This window comes from Macaca thibetana, chromosome 11, assembly GCF_024542745.1.
Source record: "Macaca thibetana thibetana isolate TM-01 chromosome 11, ASM2454274v1, whole genome shotgun sequence".
Taxonomy (NCBI): Eukaryota; Metazoa; Chordata; class Mammalia; order Primates; family Cercopithecidae; genus Macaca; species Macaca thibetana.
Window position 1 is genome coordinate 66,016,928 of NC_065588.1, and position 22,098 is coordinate 66,039,025.

Consider the following 22,098-nt stretch of genomic DNA (forward strand, 5'->3'; position numbering starts at 1 on the left):
TTGGGAGGCCAAGGCGGGCGGATCACCAGGTCAGGAGATTGAGACCACCCTGGCTAACACGGTGAAACCACATCTCTACTAAAAATATAAAAAACAAGCTGGGCGTGGTGGCGGGCGCCTGTGGTCCCAGCTACTCGGGAGGCTGAGGCAGGAGAATGGCGTGAACCAGGGAGGCGGAGCTGGCAGTGAGCTGAGATCGCACCACTGCACTCCAGCCTGGGCGACAGAGTGAGACTCCATCTCAAAAAAAAAAAAAAAAAAAAAAAGAAAAGAAAAGGGAACAGCAACCATACCAATACCATTTTACATAAAAATTATCTGAGGTTGAATCCATATGGTTTAGGAGGCATACTCAAATTAAGACAAGTTGCAAGGATTATGCAAAATAGGAGGTTGCACATGTGAAATTGCTGTTATTTGACCATTTTTGACATAGAAAAGTGGCAGTTTTCTACAGTTGATATTGCACACTAACAAGATTTTCTCTGTTACTTTATCTTGGTTCTAGCTTCTGAAAGTGCTTTCACTTCCATTATGTCATTCTCTCTGCTTGTGTAATGCTGTGATGTGTAAAGATGGCAGGATACATGTTTTTAATTTCTGTTTTGCAGTTGAGGGAAGTAAGACTCCAAGTGAATAAATAACTGGTCTAAGTTCAAAAAACTAGTTGGACCACAGAATCTTGGAGCCACAAAAGACCTGCCAAAATTAAAATATATTGGTTGCAGTGAACAAAAACAAACCAAAATTGAAAAAAAAGACAGCAAACCCTCAAACTGTCTTGTGCAAAAAAAGCAAAATAAAACAACAACAACAAAACCAAGCAAAAAACAGAATCAGGGGAACCATTGGCTCCTGTAACCCAAGGTTTAGAATTGGGTCCCAGAACTCATATGACACTGTGAGGACTGGGTGCCCTTCATTTTTAACTCTGCCTTCTGCTGTGCTGGCATCATTCCCAGATGGGCTTTTTCCTCATGTCCCAAAATGGTGCCAGCAGCTGCTGGCGATGTATCTTGCAGGTTCAAACTTCATGGAGAAGAGTGAGCATCCCTGAAGTGCTGAGATCTACTCTGCTTGAATTGGGATAGGCCACATGTCCACCGCTGATGCAATTACTGATGCAAGGACTGAATGCTGTACTTTGATTGATTGAGCTGGGTCACCTACCCTCCTGGCTCTGGGAGTGGACTTCACTGCAACCACACAGACTGAAAGTGAGGAGAAGCTATGCAGGATGTAGGGTAGATAGATATTAGGAACAAAGTTTCCAACAAGTCCCCCCACCCATTGACATTGCTGACTCCAGGCTGCTTCTTTTACAGATGAGAAAATGAGGTCAGCAGCACACCGCCTACCCCCAGCACATGACACTTCCCTGGTCACTTTGCCTTACACATGGCCCACTCATCAGCTTCATGCTGCTAGCTGTGAGTCTAGGAAAAACAGCCTGGAAGGAAGGCTCTGACCCACCTGTTTCTTTGCAGTGACAAGTAGGAGTCACAGCTGTGAAGTCCAGGACCCTGACAGTGAGGGACAGCACGGAATGCCTCCAGACCAGTGCTCCCCTGCTCTGAAGTGGCAGCCATACCATAGTGTTCCTTGGCACAGCTTACTAAACAGTCATTATGAAAAACTGTAAGTGGCCTTGGGTGGGCTGGAGAGTGAGGGGAGAAAGGCAGTGCCAAATCTCAGTAGTGAGTTCAAGCACTGGAGCTTTGAGGTCACCTCTGGTCAAGTGGGGCAAGTCAATGAGAAAGTGTCTGTCTTACTCCTCATTTTTTGCATCCTAACAAAGAAATAGTTGGGACATGGGTTTCTGGCCTTCAGAAAGCCAGACTTATAGTTCTATCTGATTATAATTTAACCACTAAATGATGGAGAAAGAAGGAATCTTTCTGGGATCACAGGCCCAGTTTAAACTAAAAACTGGAATATAGACATTCCCCAACTCACTAACATTTAATCCTGCAGTTAATTTATAATGCCATAAAATAATTTTCTGGGGGCCACATTAAATTGTGAGCCAATGACCACCCCCAGCATATATGCTGTGAATGAATATTACCAAGTTCATTGACAATATATCCTGCAGCAATCATGGTAGGTGGTTTCTTTATGGTAAGGAGTCTGAAGCCAAATAATACAAAACATCCTAAAAAAGTGGAAAACCTTCACCCAATTTTTATGACATAATATAGTTTCAAGAAATAAATGTGGACTCCTATATTATTATTCTTAAACATCCTTTAAACTTCTTTATTTCTTAGCATGTAATTTACCTACCTAAATTTTCTAGAATTTTCACTGGGCTATAACTTGAGTGCCTTTTAACATTTTCCAAATTCAAATACAGTAAAACTATCACTAGAGCTTTTATGGTGGATGTACTAGAGGGAAGAAATATTTTCCTTAAAACAAAATCTAGGGAGTTGAACAGACTTTGGGAGTTGGTATGTTTAATAAGCTAAAGGAAGCTCATTGCTCATTGTATCATTGAAATGTCATGACTTTGTGTCTTTTCTACTGTGTGCAATTAGAAAAAGAAATGAGGGGTCCATGGGTTTTGGCTTTGAGGCTTGGCCTTCATTAGATTATCTCTTGGGGAATACTCCATGTTCTATATGAAATATGAGCACCGAGGTATGAAACTGTCACATGCAGGCTCAATGTTTTAATTAAAACTTAACTGCTTCCAAGGCTCTATGCATCAAGTTGATCAAGTTTTCAAGGTAAGTGTTATCTCTCTTCTTATTTGAAAACATTTTTAAGTTTTTTTGAACAGCCTATCTTGGCTCCAATAATCTAGAAGAAAATGAAGAACACAGAGGATATGGAAAGAAAGGAGAACACAGATAGTATCAACTCAAAAGTATTGAGGCAGATTTATGTTGAGTATTTAGTCATAATTCACTTTTCCTAAGCAAAAAAGGAAGGCAATATTTACCCAGATTAGAATTCAGGCCCTCCTAATTTCACTACTTATATCAATGAGACAGAAAAACACCCATCTTTTCTTATATGGTTAGGTCTAATTTGTTACAAAAATATCATTTTCTTAAGTTACCTAAAAACAGTACAGTTAGGGTATTAAAATTTTATCAATATTTTCGGAATAATGTTTCAATGCTATCAAAGAACTTTTAAAAAACCAGTTTAATTGACTTTATACTTAACTTTTGATATCAAAATCAGAATTGCCATTCTTAGGTAAGCAGATTTCCATAATCAGAGGTTGGTGTTTAAGGTTCAGAATAATCGTCAACAGTATAATTCTTGTTGATTGATTCCATTTCTGATTACTGCTGCCCTAAATTTCAGCCTAATGCTCATATCTTAGCTGTACTTTTTTTCAGAGTTTTTGACAGTGAAGCATAAAACATCACCAAAAATCTCCTTTTATTCTCAACCAAGACAGTTCTTACTACCCTCGGTGGTAAAATCTATATTGTTCTATCCATCTAGCCTTTAGATGAACAAATTAGCAGAAACCTGAGTCAATAAGAAGTTTCCAGATGGCATAAGACGTGTAGTCTTTATGAAATTCTTCATTCAATGGATTTTCTTTTTGCTGCTGGCAGGCACTGTGATTGTGAAGCCTTTGACTGATTGGCTTCTTCAGGGTAATCAATGACTCAATAACTTGATCAATTGGGGAGGTGCAAAGAACATGAACACTCTTCTCCCAAGAGACCCATTAATTTTTTCTGTTTCTGGAATTGGAGGAAAATTTAGAAACTCTGTGTTATTCATCATAATAGCAGCCATCCAAACTGAGATCCCAGGATGCATAGAGCTGTACAGTAGTACAGCAGTGAGTACTGCCCTCCTCTGCTTGTGGAGAGCTTCTTTCTTGAGAAGAAACCCGCATTTAGGAAGCTTGATGAATTAAAAATCCTGCTGCATATTTTCATCATGCATGGGAAAAATTCACCAAAGAAGTTTTCAACTTTTATATTCTCTATTTGATAATGTTATGCATTTAATGTGTTTTCTTTTTATGAACATTTTAGAATTATTTTATTAAACCTATTACAGTTTGAGTATTCCTTATCTGAAATGTTGGAGATCAGAAGTATTTCTGATTTGGGAACTCTTTTGGATTTTGGAAGATTGTGTTATACTTACCCTAATCCAAAAATCTGAAATCTGAAATGCTCCAGTGAGCATTTCTTTTGAGCATCATATTGGTGTTCAAAAAGTTTTGGATCGGCTGGGCGCAGTGGCTCACGCCTGTAATCCCAGCACTCTGGGAGGCCGAGGCGGGCAGATCACCTGAGGTCAGGAGTTCAAGACCAGTCTGGCCAACATGGCGAAACCCCATCTCTACTAAAAAAATACAAAAATTGGTCAGGCATGGTGGCTGGAGCCTGTGATCCCAGCTACTCAGGAGACTGAGGCAGGGAGAATTGTTGAACCCAGGAGGCGGAGGTTGCAGTGAGCTGAGATCATGCCACTGCACTCCAGCCCGGGCGACAGAGCAAGACTCTGTCTCAAAAAAAAAAAAAAAAAAAAAAAAAAAAAAAAAAAAAAAAAGTTAGGATCTTGGAGCACTTCAGATTTGGGATTTTCAGATTTGGAATGCTCAATTTATATACACAAAGCATTGCTATTGGAAATAGCAATGTTAAAACCAATAAAGCAAAAATTTGATTAGCCACCCTGCCACTATCCCATTTCTTTCTGCAGAAGTAACCACCATGGTAGATTTTCGGTGCTTTTACCAAGTTGGGAGAATAAAAAGGAAATGACCATACTCTAGTGAAAACAGGTTTCCAATCGATTGTGTAACTGGCTCTGGTTGATTTGATTTCAGAGCTATTCCTAGTCTAAGCTATTCCTAAGCTAAGTCTGCTTTTTCATATGATCATCAATAGGCTGAATATTCTTTCATCCAAGTGACTTTTTAGATATTGTGTTACTGGTGAAATTTTGAGACTTTTTTTTTTTTTTCCCTAAAGGAGAAAAGAGATTAATTCTACCCCAGATATTTCACAAGTCTAAGTAATGTGTTGACTTCTCAACATCTAGCCTACATTTTTCTATTGTATTGTGGAGTCAAATTAAAAGTCTAGAAAGCACAAAGGGGAAAGGCAATCTGAAAAAATAATGCTTCCATTTGGCAAGAATTATACTTCTGACTGAGTGCAGTGGCTCACGCCTGTAATCCTAGCACTTTGGGGTGCCGAGGCGGGTGGGATCGCTTGAGGTCAGGAGTTTGAAACCCAGCCTGGCCAACATGGCAAAACCCTGTCTCTACTAAAAATACAAAAGTTAGCTGGGCGTGGTGGTGCACACCTGTAGTGCCAGCGACTCAGGAGGCTGAGGCAGGAGAATTGCTTGAACCCGGGATGCTGAGGTTGCAGTGAGCCAAGATGGTGCTACTGCACTCCAGCTTAGGGGACAGAGCAAGACTCCATCTCAAAAAAAAAAAAAAAAAGATTGTACGTTTTTGTGAGAAAATAAAAAGCTGGGAAATAGCCAGCTGTGTTTTGAAATGTTATTTTTATTTCCTCATTAAAAATTTAAGAAATCAATTGATTAAATATAGCAAAAGACACTTTTCACAGTACATTTTCTTGAAATGTTTATATAACTAGTATTGTTAATGAAAATAAATATGTAGAAAACATTTGTAAAACTGGTTTCTTGGTTTCTCTTTTCATAGACCTGATGTGGGCTATCGAGTTGTAACAGACAAAGGATTTAATTTTTCACCAGCAGATGAAGCTTTTGTTTGCCAAAAGAAGAATCATTTTCAGATAACCATTCATGTCCAAGTTTGGGGAAGTCCAAAATTTGTTGAAACTGAGATGGGCCTAAAGCCAATAGAAATGTTTTACTTGAAAGCTTTTGGCATTAAGGTGTGTCTTTTATTTAGTTCAGTTTACATCAGTCAACATTTATTTTGTTTCAGTTGTCTATTACTGCATGACAAACTATCCCAAAATGACTTAAAAGAATAACAGTCCTTTATTTTGGTCACAAATCTGCAACTGGGTCAGGGTGTGACTATGACAACTCATCTTTGTTCAGAAGTCATCAACTGGGGCAGCTTAACTGGGCCATTTTCAAGAAGCACTCAGATGCCTGTTGAGTTTGGGCTGGCCATCAGCTGGAGCTCAAATGGGGCTCTAACTGACAAGGGCTTAGCTCTTCTCCATGTGAACTGCTCTATGGGATAGCTTGTGTTTCTTCACAGCATGGTGGCTGGGTTCTAAGAATAAACATTGCAAGACAAGTGAAGTGAAAGATGTCCCTTTTTCTCTCTCTCTCTTTCTTTCTCTCTTTCTTTCTTTCTTTCTTTCTTTCTTTCTTTCTTTCTTTCTTTCTTTCTTTCTTTCTTTCTTTCTTTCTTTCTTTCTTTCTTTCTTTCATCTCTCTCTCTCTCTCTCTCTTTCTCTCTTTCTTTTTTCTTTGAGACATGGTCTTGCTCTGTCACCCGGGCTGGAGCACGGCAGCATGATTATGGCTCATTGCAGCCTTGACCTCCCGGGCTCAAGTGGGAGCCTCCCAAATAGCTGAGACCACAGGTGTGTGTCACCATGTCTGGCTGTTTCTGTGGAGATGAGGTTTCACTATGTTGCCTGGGCTGATCTTGAATTCCTGGGCTCAAGTGGCCCTCCTGCCCCGGCCTCCCAAAGTGCTGGGATAACAGGCATGAGCCACCATATCCAGCCAAGATGCCAATTTCATAAGCCTGGGCTCAGAAAATGGCACAGCATCACTTCAAATTGTAGTTTTATAGTTTTCAGTGAATACTCTTGCAATTCTTTTACTAAATGTATTTTTAATTATTTTTATTGATGTTGATGCATTTCCATATTAAGTAGATCCATTATTTTCATCAGATTATCAAAGAGATCTGTGACCTAAAAAAACGCCAAGGAGCCACTAATTTAGTCAATATCCCTCCTCTACAGTTTAACAGAGGGGAGATTGAGGACCAATAAGGTTATACAATTCATCCAAAGTAGTAAATGATAGAGCTGGGTTCAGAATGTAGGTAATATGACTTCTGAGTGATCAAAAAGTATTTCTTAAATTGTAACTTTATATCCAGTTCCTAAGAGGGAGAAGCATTCATTATCTGCATATTTTGTTGTTTTTGTTGATGTTTTGTTTTCTTTAAGACAGGGTCTTACTCTGTCACCTAGGCTGGAGTACAGTGGCTCTATCACAGCTCACTACAGCCTCAACTTCCTGGGCTCAAGCAATCCTCCTGCTTCTGCCCCCTAAAGTGTTGGAATTACAGGCATGAGCCATTGTGCCTGGCCGACATATTTTATTCTGATAGCTAACCTGGGCTTAGGCACTAAGGCTTGGCTACTGCACGCATAACTGTTCTTGTACCAAACTGAGCTCTTAAAAACAAAACAAAAACAAAAATACATAAAAACATCAAACAAACAACAAAAAGACATTCATTTTATGAATATGAATGTAATATTAGTTCATTGTGAAAATTTTGGAACATAATAGAAAAGTATGAAAAAGAGATAAAATTCATTTGTATTTGGGATCCACCATTTGGTAGCCTATTTTTTTCTCATTTTTTCTGTTATTGAAATTAATCTCATATTGCTAGTGCTATATTGTGAACATCACATTGTATGATATTATTAAGGACCCCATAAAAATATTGTTCACAAAGATGATATAGTTTTCCATTGTATGGATGCATCGTGTTAATTATTATTATTAGTTTTGTTTATTTTCCATTTTTTATTGTTAATAAAACTTCAGTGAACATCCATGTAAACCCACCTTTGCATAAGAATACATTCCAGTGGGGAATTTACACATAAAAGATACAAATATTATTAAAACTCTTGATATAGACCACCAATTGCTTTCTAGAAAGATTTGTTACAATGTGAATACCCATCAGTTGTATATTATAGGGCTGGTCTCATAAGTCCTTTTCAATATCACAGAACAAGAAGAGTTGGTAGCAGATGCTGAATAAATGCTAATTCCTATGTTTTATTTATTATATTGTATATCATTGTTTTTTCATAGTAGAATGTAACCTCCCCAAGGACAGGAAATTTTGTTAATTGTGTTCAGCTCTTATCTCTAATGCCTAAAGCAGTTCCTGGTACATAGTGGGTGCTCCATAAGTACTTCTAGAATGAATGAATGAATAAGAAGCTGCCTTACCCCTGATGTTTAGTCATCTTCTAGCCTCCTCTGTATTCACTGCGTACCTGAAATACTCTGCTGTCTTGTGTTCTCGTTGTTTAATTTCACAGGTATTTATTTCTTTCCTCATCAACAGAACACTGCGTTAAGGTAAGGACTCCTGTCTTATGTGTCTTTTCATGACTTGTTCCTCCTGCCCAGTGCCTAGGATGATGCCTTGAAAAGCTTTTTAAGTACTCGAACATTCTTTGCTAATTAACATTTTTATAAATAAATAAATTAATTAATTAATTTACTTTTTGTTGTTTCATATAGGTAGAAGCCACCAATCAAATAATTGCTATTGAACAGTCCCAAGCAGATAGGAGCAAAAAGATTTTCAATCCTGTTAAGTAAGAATTTATTTTCTGAATTCCTATGTGAATATTTTGTGAATAAACATCTAATTTGTTTGTTTATATATATATATAAAATTTTATTTATTATCTAATTTATTTTGCTTACTTAAAATGAAACCTACCACAGCATCCAAATTAATAATGTTAATGTAGGTTGTTTTATTTTTTTTGGAGAAAGAATTTTGCTCTTGTTGCCCAGGCTGGAGTGCAGTGGCACACTCTGGGCTCACTGCAACCTCCACCTCCTGGGTTCAAGTGATTCTCCTGCCTCAGCCTCTGGAGTAGCTGGGATTATAGGCATGAGCCACCACGCCCGGCTAATTTTTTGCATCTTTAGTAGAGATGGGGTTTCACCACGTTGGCCAGGTTGGTCTCGAATTCCTGAACTCAGGTGATCTGCCTGGCTCAGCCTACCAAAGTGCTGGGATTACAGGTGTGAGCCACAGCGCCCCTACCATTAATGTAGTATTAATGTTAACATTATGCATATATGTTTATCAACAAAAATAGAGTTGTACTATGCATTGAAACTGTTGTAAAAATTCTTTATAAAACGATCAATTTTTAAACCACTGTTATTTTTATGTTGTTTATTGCTAAAAACTTTGCTAACAACCTTACTAACAACTTTAGTTCCTTGAGATAAATCATGGCTAGATCTTTCTTTTAATTTTTCATTTAAATCAGCATGATGTTGATTGAATTAATTTCAAGATTGTATATCCATGCTGTACTTAGAAGTCATTTTTTTCTTATTCTTTAAAGCCATGTTAATAGTTTGCGGAATGGATTCCAATATAGAAAGCATATATAGCTGGTAGTATGCAAAGCAATATGGCAGTCCAAGCTAGAGTCCTCTCTGTAGGATGACTTAGAGTGAGTGGGATTTGCTTTTTGACTGGTTTGGCTGGGATACAGTGGAGACATCTCAGGGTTTTGACCCTGAGTCAACCCCCTTTGGGCTGAGAAGAAGATGGTTTCATGGCCCGGACAGTCCAGAAGCCACTTGTACAAACACAGCACTAAATGTGTGTGGTGCGTCTGGTTCTCCCTTGCCTGGGCAGGGTGTATGTGGCCTTCCTTTGGAGGAAGCTGCCTCCCACTGCTAGGCTAGGAGAGGCAAATACGTGAAGGGCGTGCAAAGGCATTCATGCGAGACCTAAACTGCTTCAGTCAAGAGGTGAATGCTGTCACAACAGTGGCAGTGGCACAAATGAAAGATTTTCTTTCCCCATTGTGGAGGTAAAAGGAACCATGCCGGGTATATGGAGCATATGGCCCTTCTGAGTTGGAAACTCCAGGCTTGAGCTTTTGCTGACTGAGCATTTCTTACCCTTCAAGATATTCCATGGCCTTCCTGGCAGCTATTCCTGACCATGCTGTGGATAGCAGTTAATAATCAGTGACTAGAATAAACTGTTCTCCCAGTGTGGTGACAACTGGGAACCAAGCATAGTTGAGAGTCTGAAAGTGGATTAGATATAATCAGAGATTTGGTGTTCTCTTATAGTCTGTTGGTTTTTTGCTGTTTTAGAATTGACCTACTGGCTGACCAGGTCACCAAAGTAACGCTGGGACGATTACACTTCAGTGAAACCACAGCAAATAATATGAGAAAAAAGGGAAAACCAAATCCAGACCAGAGGTACTGAGGTCACTGTGTGCATGGCAGTGTGGCTGGGTACTTTATCTGTCCAGAAAGTGCCCTCCTGGGGCCCCTCTGATCCTCCTGGTGCTACCAGCCAGCACACAGGGCCTCTAAGCCACTTTCCTCCCTTCTCTGACTCTCAGTTTATTAACATTTCTCCTTTACCTGTGGACATCTTTCTTCTCCCACACCCATACCCTGCAATGCCCACCTTCCTGCCCTGCCCTATCTCTGCCTGGCTCGATTCCCTCCATGGTTTTCTAGAGTGACCACGTTTATGTTTCATTGCCATCCAAAGATTGAGGACTGACTGCATTTCTCAACCAGTGTGCTGGTCTCTAGTCCTGAAGTTCTGCTATGACCTTTTTGATTAAAAAAGAAAATAAATAACTTGTTTTCATGATTTAAACCTGTGGTTTTCAAAGTGTGATTCCAGGACTAGCAGAGATGGACACTTGTTAAAAATGCGAGTTCTCGGGCCTTACTGAAGAATCAAAAACTCTGAATCAAAAACTCTGGGGATGGAGCTCAGCAATTTGTATTTTAACAAACCCTCCAGGTGACACTGATAATGCTCGAGTTTGAGAACTGCTGGGTTTAGAACATAGGTTTTGGAGTTGGATAGAATTGAATTTGACTATTTTATACTGGCATTTACTAGGTGAGTGACCTTGGGCATATAACTTAACCTCTCTGAGACTCATATTTCTGTCCTGTAAAATAGAGACAATAACAATATTTTACTCCAATAAAGTATTGGAGTAAAATATTGTTATTGTCTCTATTGAGGATCTAAATAGACTAATGTAGGTAAACTGCTTAGCCTGGTACATGACACACTGAGCTCTTGATAGTAGCTAATACTAATAATGATAACGGTTACTACTCTTACTGATTTACTTTAGGTGCAGAGGGAAACTTGTTCTCTAGGAGAACAGGAGTCTTACAGAAGAAGCTGGTGACGCTTTTTCATGCAGTTCTTAGGGCAAAAGCTTCTTTGAAGAAGGCAGTTTTAATTTTGACTTTTAAGAAGTGGTCTAGTCTTAAAACTGTCTCATCAGTGGTACATATGAAGAGGTAATTGAAATAACAGTGATGAAAATTGCCTTGGAAGCAACTGAAAGGGAGGTCTCAGTCTTTGGCTAAAGTCAAGCCCTGAGGTTGTCGAAGACATAGGATACATGGCCAAGAGCAGGCTGAACTGGGAAGCATCCAGTGTGGTGGGGCAGACCCTAGGAGTCAGCCTCCATTAAGGCCCAGGCCTTAATGTGGCTTCTGTGACTCTGAACAAAGGGACTTTTAAGGTGGCTTCCTGTTGTATTTGTGAGCCATGCTGTGCTGAGGGCCCAGGACTGCAGCGTGGAGAGGCCTGTGCTGAATCAGCACCCCAGACCCCTCCTGGGACATCTCCCCAGGGTGGCTTGCTTTCCTGCTCTTTGGGGGCCTGTAAAACAGCTCACAAATACCACCAACTGGGCAAAGAGCTGACCCAGCACAATAGCAAGGGAATCAACTACTCTCTTGTTTCACTGCGGGGACAACTTAGAACGGAAGGGAAAAGGTAGTCTTTAAATAGGCAAACTCTTCTCGATAAGTTCACTGTTGATCAACTGTTGGGTGGTATTTGATTGTACGAATTGTGTCTCCATTCCTGATGTGTTGGCATTGGTCTGCTGTCTCTGAATTAGATACTTCATGTTGGTGGTTGGACTGTATGCTGCTAACCAAGACCAGTTCTATCTGTTGTCTGCCCACGTCTCCGAAAGGATCATTGTAAGGGTAAGCTCAGTTCTCTGACTTTTCTGGATCCCACATGCTTTCCTCCCATGTAGGCGGAATTTGAATTTTCAGTGGTGTGCTCGAATATACTATTTCGATGATAATGATAGTAATAGCAGAAACTATTGTTTTAGTTTTCACACGGTTGTTCACAACCAGGGGCAGTTTTGTTCTCCAAGGGTCACTTGGCAATGTCTGGAGACATTTTTGGTTGTCACAGCTGGCATCTAGTGGGTAGTGACCAAGGATTCTGCTCAGTACCTTACAATGCACGGGACAACCTCCACAACAAAAAATTATACGTCCCAAAATGTCAGTGGTGTTGAGGTTGAGAAACTCTGGTTTTTACTCTATGTTCTAGGCACTGAACTAAACAATTTCCATATGACATCATTTTACATTGTTATGCTTTCACATTACATTATTTATACCCAGATCAACTGACGCTTAAGAGGCTAAGTAACTAATCCATGATCTCACGAATTGTAAATAATGGAGCCTGGATCTCTCTGACCTTAAAGCCCACAGGGCGGGGAAAGTGGTAGGAAAGCATTCCAGGCCAAAAGTGATTGGTGGTACAGGGCATCTGGGCCACTGTCTAGCACATAGGAGTGGCTGGCTCAGCACATTTTGCTGAATGAATGATTGGTCACAGCTCTGCAGGGGAGTCTTGGCAGCCACAAAACATAAAGCTGTTGGCAGCTGCAGCTGCAGCTGTGTGAGTTCAGGCTGGCCACCACTGAAAATACCAGAGGCATGAAGTAACAGGTAGCCACAGGCCTGGCAGCCCTGGGAGGGGCTGCGTTGTTATGGATCTTTGAAGTGGTACAGGGAGGTCATGCAAACTCCACTAGAGAACAGTGTTCACTATGGGCCTGCCCATGTATGTGGCTTTAACCTGAGGCCCTGAGGAAGAGAAGAAGATCTGCCCGTTTGGGGAAATGGCATCTCTCCTTGCCCGTGTCAAACTGTTCTGAAACAAAGGGCCTCTGTAATTCCTTTTGTCAATTAAAATTAATAAGCCTTCTATTAGTGGAAATCCTTTAACTATGTCTCAACGTTGTAATGGAGATGAAGTAATGATAGAAATGAGGTAAAACACTTATGTGTTCAGCAATCCCAGGGTTAGGGAAGGACATGCACACCCCAGGCTGCATTTTTGTGGGGTCTGACGTAACCTGCAGCAAATGAGGATCCTCTGGGGCAGAGGCAGGTGGGGCCCTCTCCTTACATCATAAGCTAATCACAGAGGTGGCTGTCCATCCCTCTGCAGGGGCCAGGGCCATCTTTGACATCTTATTTGATGTAATCTGGAATTGCCTTGCTGTGCTAACAAATCTGATTTAAAGTAAAGTCTGGAAACCTAGGTTGCATATTGTTTCTCTTAGGAAGGAATAGAGACAGATAATGCCATTCTTTTCAGAGTCAGCATAGATTAGATATCATGACAGTACTCTCTGGAGCTGTATAACACTTGCTTGAGACAGATAGTCTGCTAGTTACCTGCATACTTGGAATAATTTACCTAGTGACAAGGTTTCTCCATTTGCTGTTGACAGCTCCTGCAAAGTTATACGCAGCTGCCGTGCAAGTCCATACAACAGCAACATGAGAGGGAGGGAGCTCCACTCTCTAGCATTCTGTTTACCAAAAACTCTCTGTTACTTGGCACCTCCTCAAATCCAAAGCACAATGATAATGAGATCATAATGATGACTTTGAGAAGTTGAAAGTTCTATAATTCATATTTGGTATGAATACCAAAAATATTAAATTTACTCAGCACAATTTGGATGTCATGCTATCCACTAAATTTCTATTTTAAAAAATGATTGTATTCCAAATCTGATAGTTTTCTCCCAGACACAATTTTGGTTAAAGAGAATACCCTATTCTACAAGCATGCTGGATAACACAAAAGTTACCTTAACAGCAATGAGAAGAAAAGGATTACTAAGATCAACCGTTCATCCCCCCACTAGAAATATCTTATTGATAGTATTTCATTCAAACTGTAAAACACAGAAGTGAAAATGAATGCAGACTTTTTGGTTTATCTAATTGTTTAAGAAATGGCATTATTGTTTGAATTAGTGAGTTTTAGAAATGTCCACAGAATACATTTTCTGCCACCTGAGATTTTAGAGGGGCCTATACAGGTGCATACAAATGGGTCGGGCAAAGGGCAGACAAGCCAACATTCTACAAAAGAGCTTTTGTAGCTCTGGTTCTGTTAGTTTGAGCTCCAGCATGAAGAAAGGGAAGAAAATTTGACAAAGACACTATAAGCTCTGACCACATTAAATGGAGAAATGAAAACTGCATTTAAGCAAATCCAGACTTGTTCTGTGTCCTAAGAACCACTCGTCCTAATGGCAGAGATTGACATTTTACTATTTGGTAAGGGTGATTGTATAAGGGTTAGATCTAGACGAGTTCCAGGCCTCCAGGAAGGATCCAGGAGACCAAGCTTGTCAGAATTCTACTTGGAGAGAGAATGGTGGGCAGGACCCAGTAATTGTTCATCTGGGTTGTCAATCAAAACAGCTTTAGCAGTATATTATGGTCCTGTAGTATAAATTGACCAATTTAATGAAAATTAAGGCTTACTCCAAAGAACAGATTTATTTGCTGAGTCTTTGTTTCTGGGAGCATTCCCCAGAGGAGTTCCTTCAGATTCCCCTTGTTAATGACTGGGCTCTTCTCTCTCAGCCCCACTTTCCTTCTAAAATACTTAATTAAACTTGGTTTGGAGTGCAGTGTTGCAAGCAGGAGGGATGATTACTTTTGTCTGCCTTTCAAAGACACTCTAGGGTTTCCTCATTTTGAAAACCAATAAATTATTCCAGTTTCTTTTCCAGAAGAATAGAAATGGGCATGTCCCCAAGAATTCTTCCTCTACTGCTCTGCAAATCGCAGTGCGTGACGTGGGAAACCAAACCTAGGATTGGAAAAGATGATCTAATAATGCATATGTGCACACATGCACACACACACACACAAATGCAGACACACACGTTCCTCTTTTGGAGTTCAGATGAATTTTTATTTACTCAAAGAAAACAGTTTATGGAGTAACGCCTGTTTTGAACTCAACAGATCTTTCTGTCAACTACGGAAGGGGAACTTATGACCAGGAGTACATGGTATAAAGAAGTAGTTCTCAAGCTTGTATTATGAATAAGAATCCCCAGAGAGCTTGTAAGAACACAGATACCTGTGTTTTTGATTCAGGAGGTCAGGGATGCCTGAGAATATGCATTTCTAACAGGCTTCCAGGAGATGCTGACATTGCTAGCCTGCAGACCATGCTTCGAGTAGCACCAGCAGAGTATTTCTAGGTCCTTTTTCTGTAACTCTTTCAAAAGGCGCAAAAATGGGCTTCCTAAGAGCTACCTTCCTCAGGTCAAGCTCTTCTATTCGTTCTTTGGCTGCTGCTTTCGAATCCCAAATGATAATAAAACAAATTCCAGCTTTTCATTTCCAGCTCAGCACAGGCCTCAAATTGCAGCTGATGCTGTTTTCTATTCGAATAACCTGCAGGGGGCGCCATTTACATTGTATTTTTTTAATGAAAGGCGTCCCCCGGAATTGTGCAACTCTGCAGGTGCGTTGCTGAGGAGAGCAGATGAAGCGATTATAGGTTAAATAGCTGCTGCTGTGCCCAGGAGAGTGTGTCGAGAATAACTTTGAGGCGTTTCATCCTCATTTTTGCAAACCGTTCATGCACACATGATTTCACTTAATCCCACAATAATCCTATGAGGTGGGTAAAGGAGACATGATTCTTTATTCATCCGAGGAGGACACAGTACAGAAGGATTAAGTGACTGCCCCAAGGTCACACAGCTAGTTTGTGTTATAACATAGACTAGGATGCTTGGGTCTCTTCCCTAAATAAGATAATATGAGACAAACAATAAAAGTATTTTAGAAATTTTAATGAATTTGTTTTGGTGTTTGATATCCATCAGCCACTATTGGGTCACATGTGAATACAAACTCATAATTCCAGAAAGAGGTAGTATACTGTGCTTGCTTTAACACATGAGGGTTGTGGATTCTAGAATAGGGAAATAAGTTCACAAATCTTATGAGAACATATCCCGTTACTGATGAGGAATTCTCCCTAGGGCTATATATTTAGAATGTTGTGAATCTGTGGCCCTTTCCAAAATAATGTGAACATATTTTAGGGATTTGAGTTTTCATCTGATGAAAGCTAAGTGAGAATATTGCAACTGTTCCAAAAAATTAAATCTACTTATATCTGCTGTTCCAGTATCAAGTTACCAACAAGATAATAACTATCTCAAAGCTCATTACAAAAAAATTCATCACTGTCTTATTTTGTTTCTTTGAAGTGGCTCATTATGTTCAAAATAGAGAAAAATACATCACCGTCTTATGTGGCATACCTTTGGATTTAGTTGATTGGTTGCTATAAAAGGATTTGAGTCAAAGCCAATTTGCCATTCACAACCAAGGGGCTCTAGGGACCTTGCAGAAAAGCTCTTTGTTCAAGTAAATTTACACAAATAATGTTCAAAGTTTTTACTTTATATTCTTCCCCCACTCCCCACTACCCCCTCCCACCCCATTACTTTACATTACATTGTTTCACTGCTTTTTCTTTTTTTCTTTTTGAGACAGAGTCTCCCTTTGTCCCCTAGGCTGGAGTGCAGTGGCGTGATCTCAGCTCACTGCAACCCCCGCCTCCTGAGTTAAAGTGATTCTCCTGACTCAGCCTCCCAAGTAGCTGGGACTACAGGAATATGCCACCACACATTGCTAATTTTTGTATTTTTAATAGAGATGGGGCTTCACCATGTTGGCCAGGCTGGTCTTGAACTCCTGACCTCAAGTGATCCACACACCTCAGCCTCCCAAAGTGCTGGGATTACAGGTGTGAGCCACCACACACCTGGCCTCTTTCACTGCTTTTGTCTATCAAGTATCAATGATTGAGTCTTCCAAGCAACTCAGGGTTCAGACACTTAGGATTGAATTAGGAAATTGAAGACATCAAAAAGTTCTTTAAACCCAAACTAAGAAATAAACTGTGGTTTCTTTTGATTATTTTAAAAATTGTAACAAATGCATATGGCAAAACACTCAAATAATACCAAGAGAGTATATAGTGAAAGGTGAATCTTCCTCCTACCACTGTTTCTCCATCTCCCAGGCTCCATCCTTGAGGAAACCATTGTTATTGGTTTCCTGAGTAGTCTTCAGAGAAAATCTATGCATATTCAGGTGCTGAGCTTGCAATGTATCATATACCACCAGAAAGGTAAAAAGTCAAGTATTAGTACTGACTTTTTAGATAATCAGGATCGCAACTGTTTGTCTAAAGTTGTGACAACCTGCCTCAATCATAAAAACACATCATAATTTTAAAGAGAATTTAATTTTGTTGTGAGGATTTTGAGGGATTTAGAGATGCCTACATTAAAATATTTGGGAATAAATTCAGTGGCTACAGGGAAGCAGGGAGGAAGGAATGCAGTGCAGTGGAGCATTCTTTGACAAATAATTTTATTTAAGAGTAAAATCTGCAGAACTTTATCTAGTCCAATGGTTTCACTTGGATTTTCTTTGAAGATTGCCAGGACTACTTCTAAGCAATGCCATGAAATAGGCAAATCATTATTTAATAATCAGAGGACTTGTAGTTCCAGCTCCAGAACTTATTAGCTTTGTGGCTTTGGGCAATTTATTTATCTTTTCAGAGTGTCAGTGTCAATAAAATGAGTACAATAGTACATATCTCATATAATTGCACTGTGAATTATCGCACAACAAATGTAGCTGTTATTATTCTTCCTTAGTATCGTCTGTGCTTAGGGAATAGTTGATGTATATTAAATATATTTGTATTATCATTTGCTTGTCACTTGTGTATGAAATCATAAATACAAAAGCATTCTGAAACTATAATAGGGCTAGCTAAATGCAAGGTATTTTTATTTATCTGATTTAGTACATCTGTAATATTTTCTGATGTAATGTTCTGATTTTAAATCATGATGATGATGACTATTCCTGAAAAGATAGCCATTTTAAATTTTCTTCTTTATCATCCACCTAGTATAACTGATCACATTCTTAATTCCAGATAGACGCAATAGAGATTGGATGTTTCAAATCAGGGTATACAGAGCTCCTGCCAGTGGGGAGGCAGAGTGGTTAGGGAAACCTCCCTGGCTCTTCTGGGCCCCAGAGTTAGTCGGATATGTCAGAATGTCCCACTCAATACAGGATTCTCTTGTGAAAGACTTAGATAATATTCACTTTGCCTTTGCTCTGAACACTAACATGATCATCTAGCTACTGTAACTTTAATTGTAATATATTTATGTATTTTTCCAGGCCTCTAACCCTGGGCAATTTGAAAATGACAGTGATGCATTGTGGCAGCGAGGACAAGTTCCAGAATCTGTTGTCTGTCACGGTCGAGTGGGAATCAACACAGATGCGCCGGACGAAGCCCTGGTTGTCTGTGGCAACATGAAAGTGATGGGGACCATCATGCATCCCTCTGACAGCCGGGCAAAGCAGAATATCCAGGAGGTGAGCACAAAGTCAGGTCCCGGGCCCCTCCTCTGACACCCCAGTCAGGTGTGCTGGGTGCTCCTGGCCTCTGACACACCTTGTACCACACATCTTTACATGTCACCCACTGGTGTGAGATGAACCTAATGCTTAAAAATGATGACCGAGCTGCTGGGCATCTCTGCTGAAATTGTAAAGCAGTTCCTCCCTGAGAGAATGAATTTACCTGACAGGAGCAGTGGGCAAGGACAGCATGTCATTGGCTTCACAGGCAGCAATTCTCAGTTATTTTCCACAGGCCATTGACCTTCCTCCCACACTTTGTCAGCTTCCGCTTCCAGAGTTTGCCTTTCCTTTTCGTCTCTCCGCTCATCTTCCAAGCACTGTCTCAGTCCAGTTGTTCCTATTTCTCTTGGATGTCTCCAGCCTCTTCCTTCTAGAGTCCCTGGCACCAACCCTACTGGCCATTATCTTCCCCAGTTCCTTTCTCTAGGAACTCTTGAGAAGCTCCTCCTCCTCATCCCTTACTTGGTCAGTTCATCGCCAAGAGTTCTGGGTGAAGACCTTTCCCGTCTGTGGAGAGGCAGTTACCCAGAGGTAACTGGAAGTCAGGCCTAGACATCAGGAGATGGCTCCTCCGCTTTGGGCTCTCCCCAGCTATGTGACCTTGGATAAAATGCTTAATCTCCCTGTACTCAGTGTCTTCAGCTGTAAGATGAAAATGGTGCCTGCCTGCCTGACACCCTTGGCTCTTTTTTATTTTTTAACCAGTTGAACTGGATCATCTTGGAAAGCTACAACTGCTATGTAGACCATAAGGATAAGGATTAAGGTTCCAATCCGTTAGCCAGCTACTAACAAAGCTTCCAATCCGTTAGCCAGCTACTAACACCTCATTGCAACTTTCCTGCCATTTAATTATTTCCCATTCATTGCTTCTACCACTTCCCCATCATCTCACTCATACTACTTCTCTTGACAGCATTTGCGAAGCTGTGTTTTAAAAGTTCCTTTTCTCTCCTTTCCTTATTCCTTTTTAGCTAGTAGAAGTCCTAATCTGTTCACCATTAGCCCCTCTTCCAGACTGCATTCCTTTCTCAGTGCAAATCTGCACTGGTTTTCCTAAACCAGCCAAGGAATGTCCTCCTTTGCTTAGAGGATTCCAAAGAATGGATGTAATTGTAGACTTTTATACTGATTGTGTAGCTGCGGTTCATATTAGAAGAGCTGTGACCTACTAGCCAGATGGGAATGCAGAGCTAGAGAGTTCTTACATACATTTCCAGATATCGGTCCTAGACATTGCACCTTTGAACTTTAGAGAGATAATCTGTCTGCATTTCAGGTCACACCAACTCAAATTTATCCTTGCAATTGGCTATACAATTCACTACCAAGTCTTATTAAAATGTAAATTGAATATAACAAGTGAGAAAAGTCCTGTACAACCCTTCCTGCTACCACCAGGCTTAACACAGAACTTCGTTTACCAAAAGTCTTCAAATATTGCTTCTTGGTTTGAAGAAAATATATTGTCTTAAAATAACAAGCTTCCGGAGAACTTCTCACATCCCTTCTAAAAAGCCTCCTCCATATAAATAAAATGTCACTTCAATCCAGGCTCTTAAGTGTGAAATTTCTGTATCCCCTTCCTGCTCATGGCAGCATGATAGAATAAAGAAAATCCTGGTCCGTGGTTAGAAGACTAAGAGTTTAGTCCTGACTCTGGCAACCACCAGCCCAGGAACTTTGGCCCAGAGGCAATCTGTGGCTCTGTTTTGTTGTCCGTGAACAGGAAATGCTCATATTCATTTTACCTAGGTTAAGAGATTTCTCTAAACTCATATATGTAAGGTATTTTTTAGCTAGACAAGTCTAAGCAAATAGAAATTATTTTCTATTTATACAAAATAAAAATTACATGTGATTTATTTATTAAATGATTTCATATTAGTAGATTTGTTTTAATAGATCTATGCACATTTTTGAGATATATATTCTTAGAAATCTTGCCTGTCCCAATTCACTATTTATTACAGAGATGAGGGAGATGATGGTAATGTTGGTGATGCTGATGACAGGTGTGTGAATTTCATCTTCACCTCTTCCTGACTTAGTTTTTGCAACAAAGAGAGCCTTTCTTTCAAATACTCTGGGGATCTGACACTTGGTCAATTTGATGGCATGCATAGGACTGGAAGCAATTTCTTATTCTTTAATGGTGCATTCTAACCACAGCTGGCTTCTGAATGGATGAGCTGCTACAAAATGTAGTGGTCAAATATGTTGCCTAATACTACAATTGGGGAAAATGGATATAGGCTGCTGCTTTGCCCTATGTGTTTCCTCACTCAGGAAACACAGATTGCTTTGTGGATATGAAGCACATGATTATCTACAAAGTCCTGGTTGGGGAGATCTCTGATGCTCACAGGACACAGATCCAAGACATGGAGAAGATGACGCAGATACGACTGAAACCTCTGCAACTGAGGTCCTGGGCAGAGCAGCAGCTTAACTTGCCCAGCCAATGGCATCATGTCTACTGATGCGACTGCAGACTGTGGAAGGACATGCAGCTCTGACAGTAGAAACTGAGCAGAACTAGGAGTGAAAGGACATGCTGAACACTAAAGTCACGTGAGGAACCTCAATGTCAATGCCCAAAAACATGAGGAAGTTGAGAGTTGAATGCATCAGTCAAATTCTGTGGTGAAGGCTGAAAAAAGGTAGCAAGATATTTAAAAATTCAAGCCAGAAAAGGAATTCATTAAGATGAAATGCTCAAAGGCTGTTTTGATTTTCTCCTAACCACACCACCCATGTGCTAGTGGAAGACAGAAGTAGACATGAAAAAAGCTCAAGAAAGTCAAACATGCAAAATCTCCCTCAGGGCCAGGAGCCAAATGCAGAAGTTCCTCTGCTCTGGGTGAGCAGGTGTCATTTAAGCTGCTCCTAGTTCAGACTGCAGCTGGGCTGTGGGCCATCACCCGATGACAGATAGCCTTCCCTGAACAAACTGAGTCCCATGGACTGCAAGATGTTCTCTGTGATACAATTCTTGAACTAATGATATATTATAGAAACCTTGGGTGTGAGGCAGCATGATGCTGATGGCTATTTGCATTCATGGTCAAAACTTTCCAAAACTTCTGTGGGCAAGGTCAAAGCAGATGCCCAAATTCAGTTTTCAGTTTCTTACTCAACAGGCATTGAAGAGCAAGGCACAGCAGTAAGTGCTGGCCTGGGTAGGGTTCCTGGGGAGGATTCAAAGAAGGCACACCCTTTGCCGCAAGCGTTTTCCCTAGGCCAAGTGTACACAGAGGGATCATGCAATACAGGCTGCTGTTTATATTTGGCTTTGGGAAATCTACAAGTCCAGAAATTAGAAGAGCATTTTGTTTGAGGAACATTGTCATATAAAATGTTTAGATCTCTAAGTAACCCTCAAAATTTTTCTTGGTTGAAAATCTGTCTAGAGGATGGTAGTAGTACCAGAGAACCTAACGCTATGTCTAGCAATATGTCTTAGGGAAAATGCATTCAAGGATCCAGTTTAGAAACCAGGGACCA

General features: G+C 40.3%; 1 protein-coding gene across 1 annotated transcript in view; it reads left to right on the plus strand.

The window, feature by feature from the left end:
* Window positions 1-22,098, plus strand: part of MYRFL (myelin regulatory factor like) — a 115,721-nt gene that overhangs the window by 48,911 nt on the left and 44,712 nt on the right. The window contains exons 6-11 of the mRNA XM_050750009.1: window positions 1,488-1,638; window positions 5,669-5,864; window positions 8,461-8,537; window positions 10,078-10,188; window positions 11,880-11,970; window positions 18,343-18,543. Coding sequence (XP_050605966.1) covers window positions 1,488-1,638; window positions 5,669-5,864; window positions 8,461-8,537; window positions 10,078-10,188; window positions 11,880-11,970; window positions 18,343-18,543 — 827 coding nt within the window. The remainder of the gene's footprint in view (window positions 1-1,487; window positions 1,639-5,668; window positions 5,865-8,460; window positions 8,538-10,077; window positions 10,189-11,879; window positions 11,971-18,342; window positions 18,544-22,098) is intronic.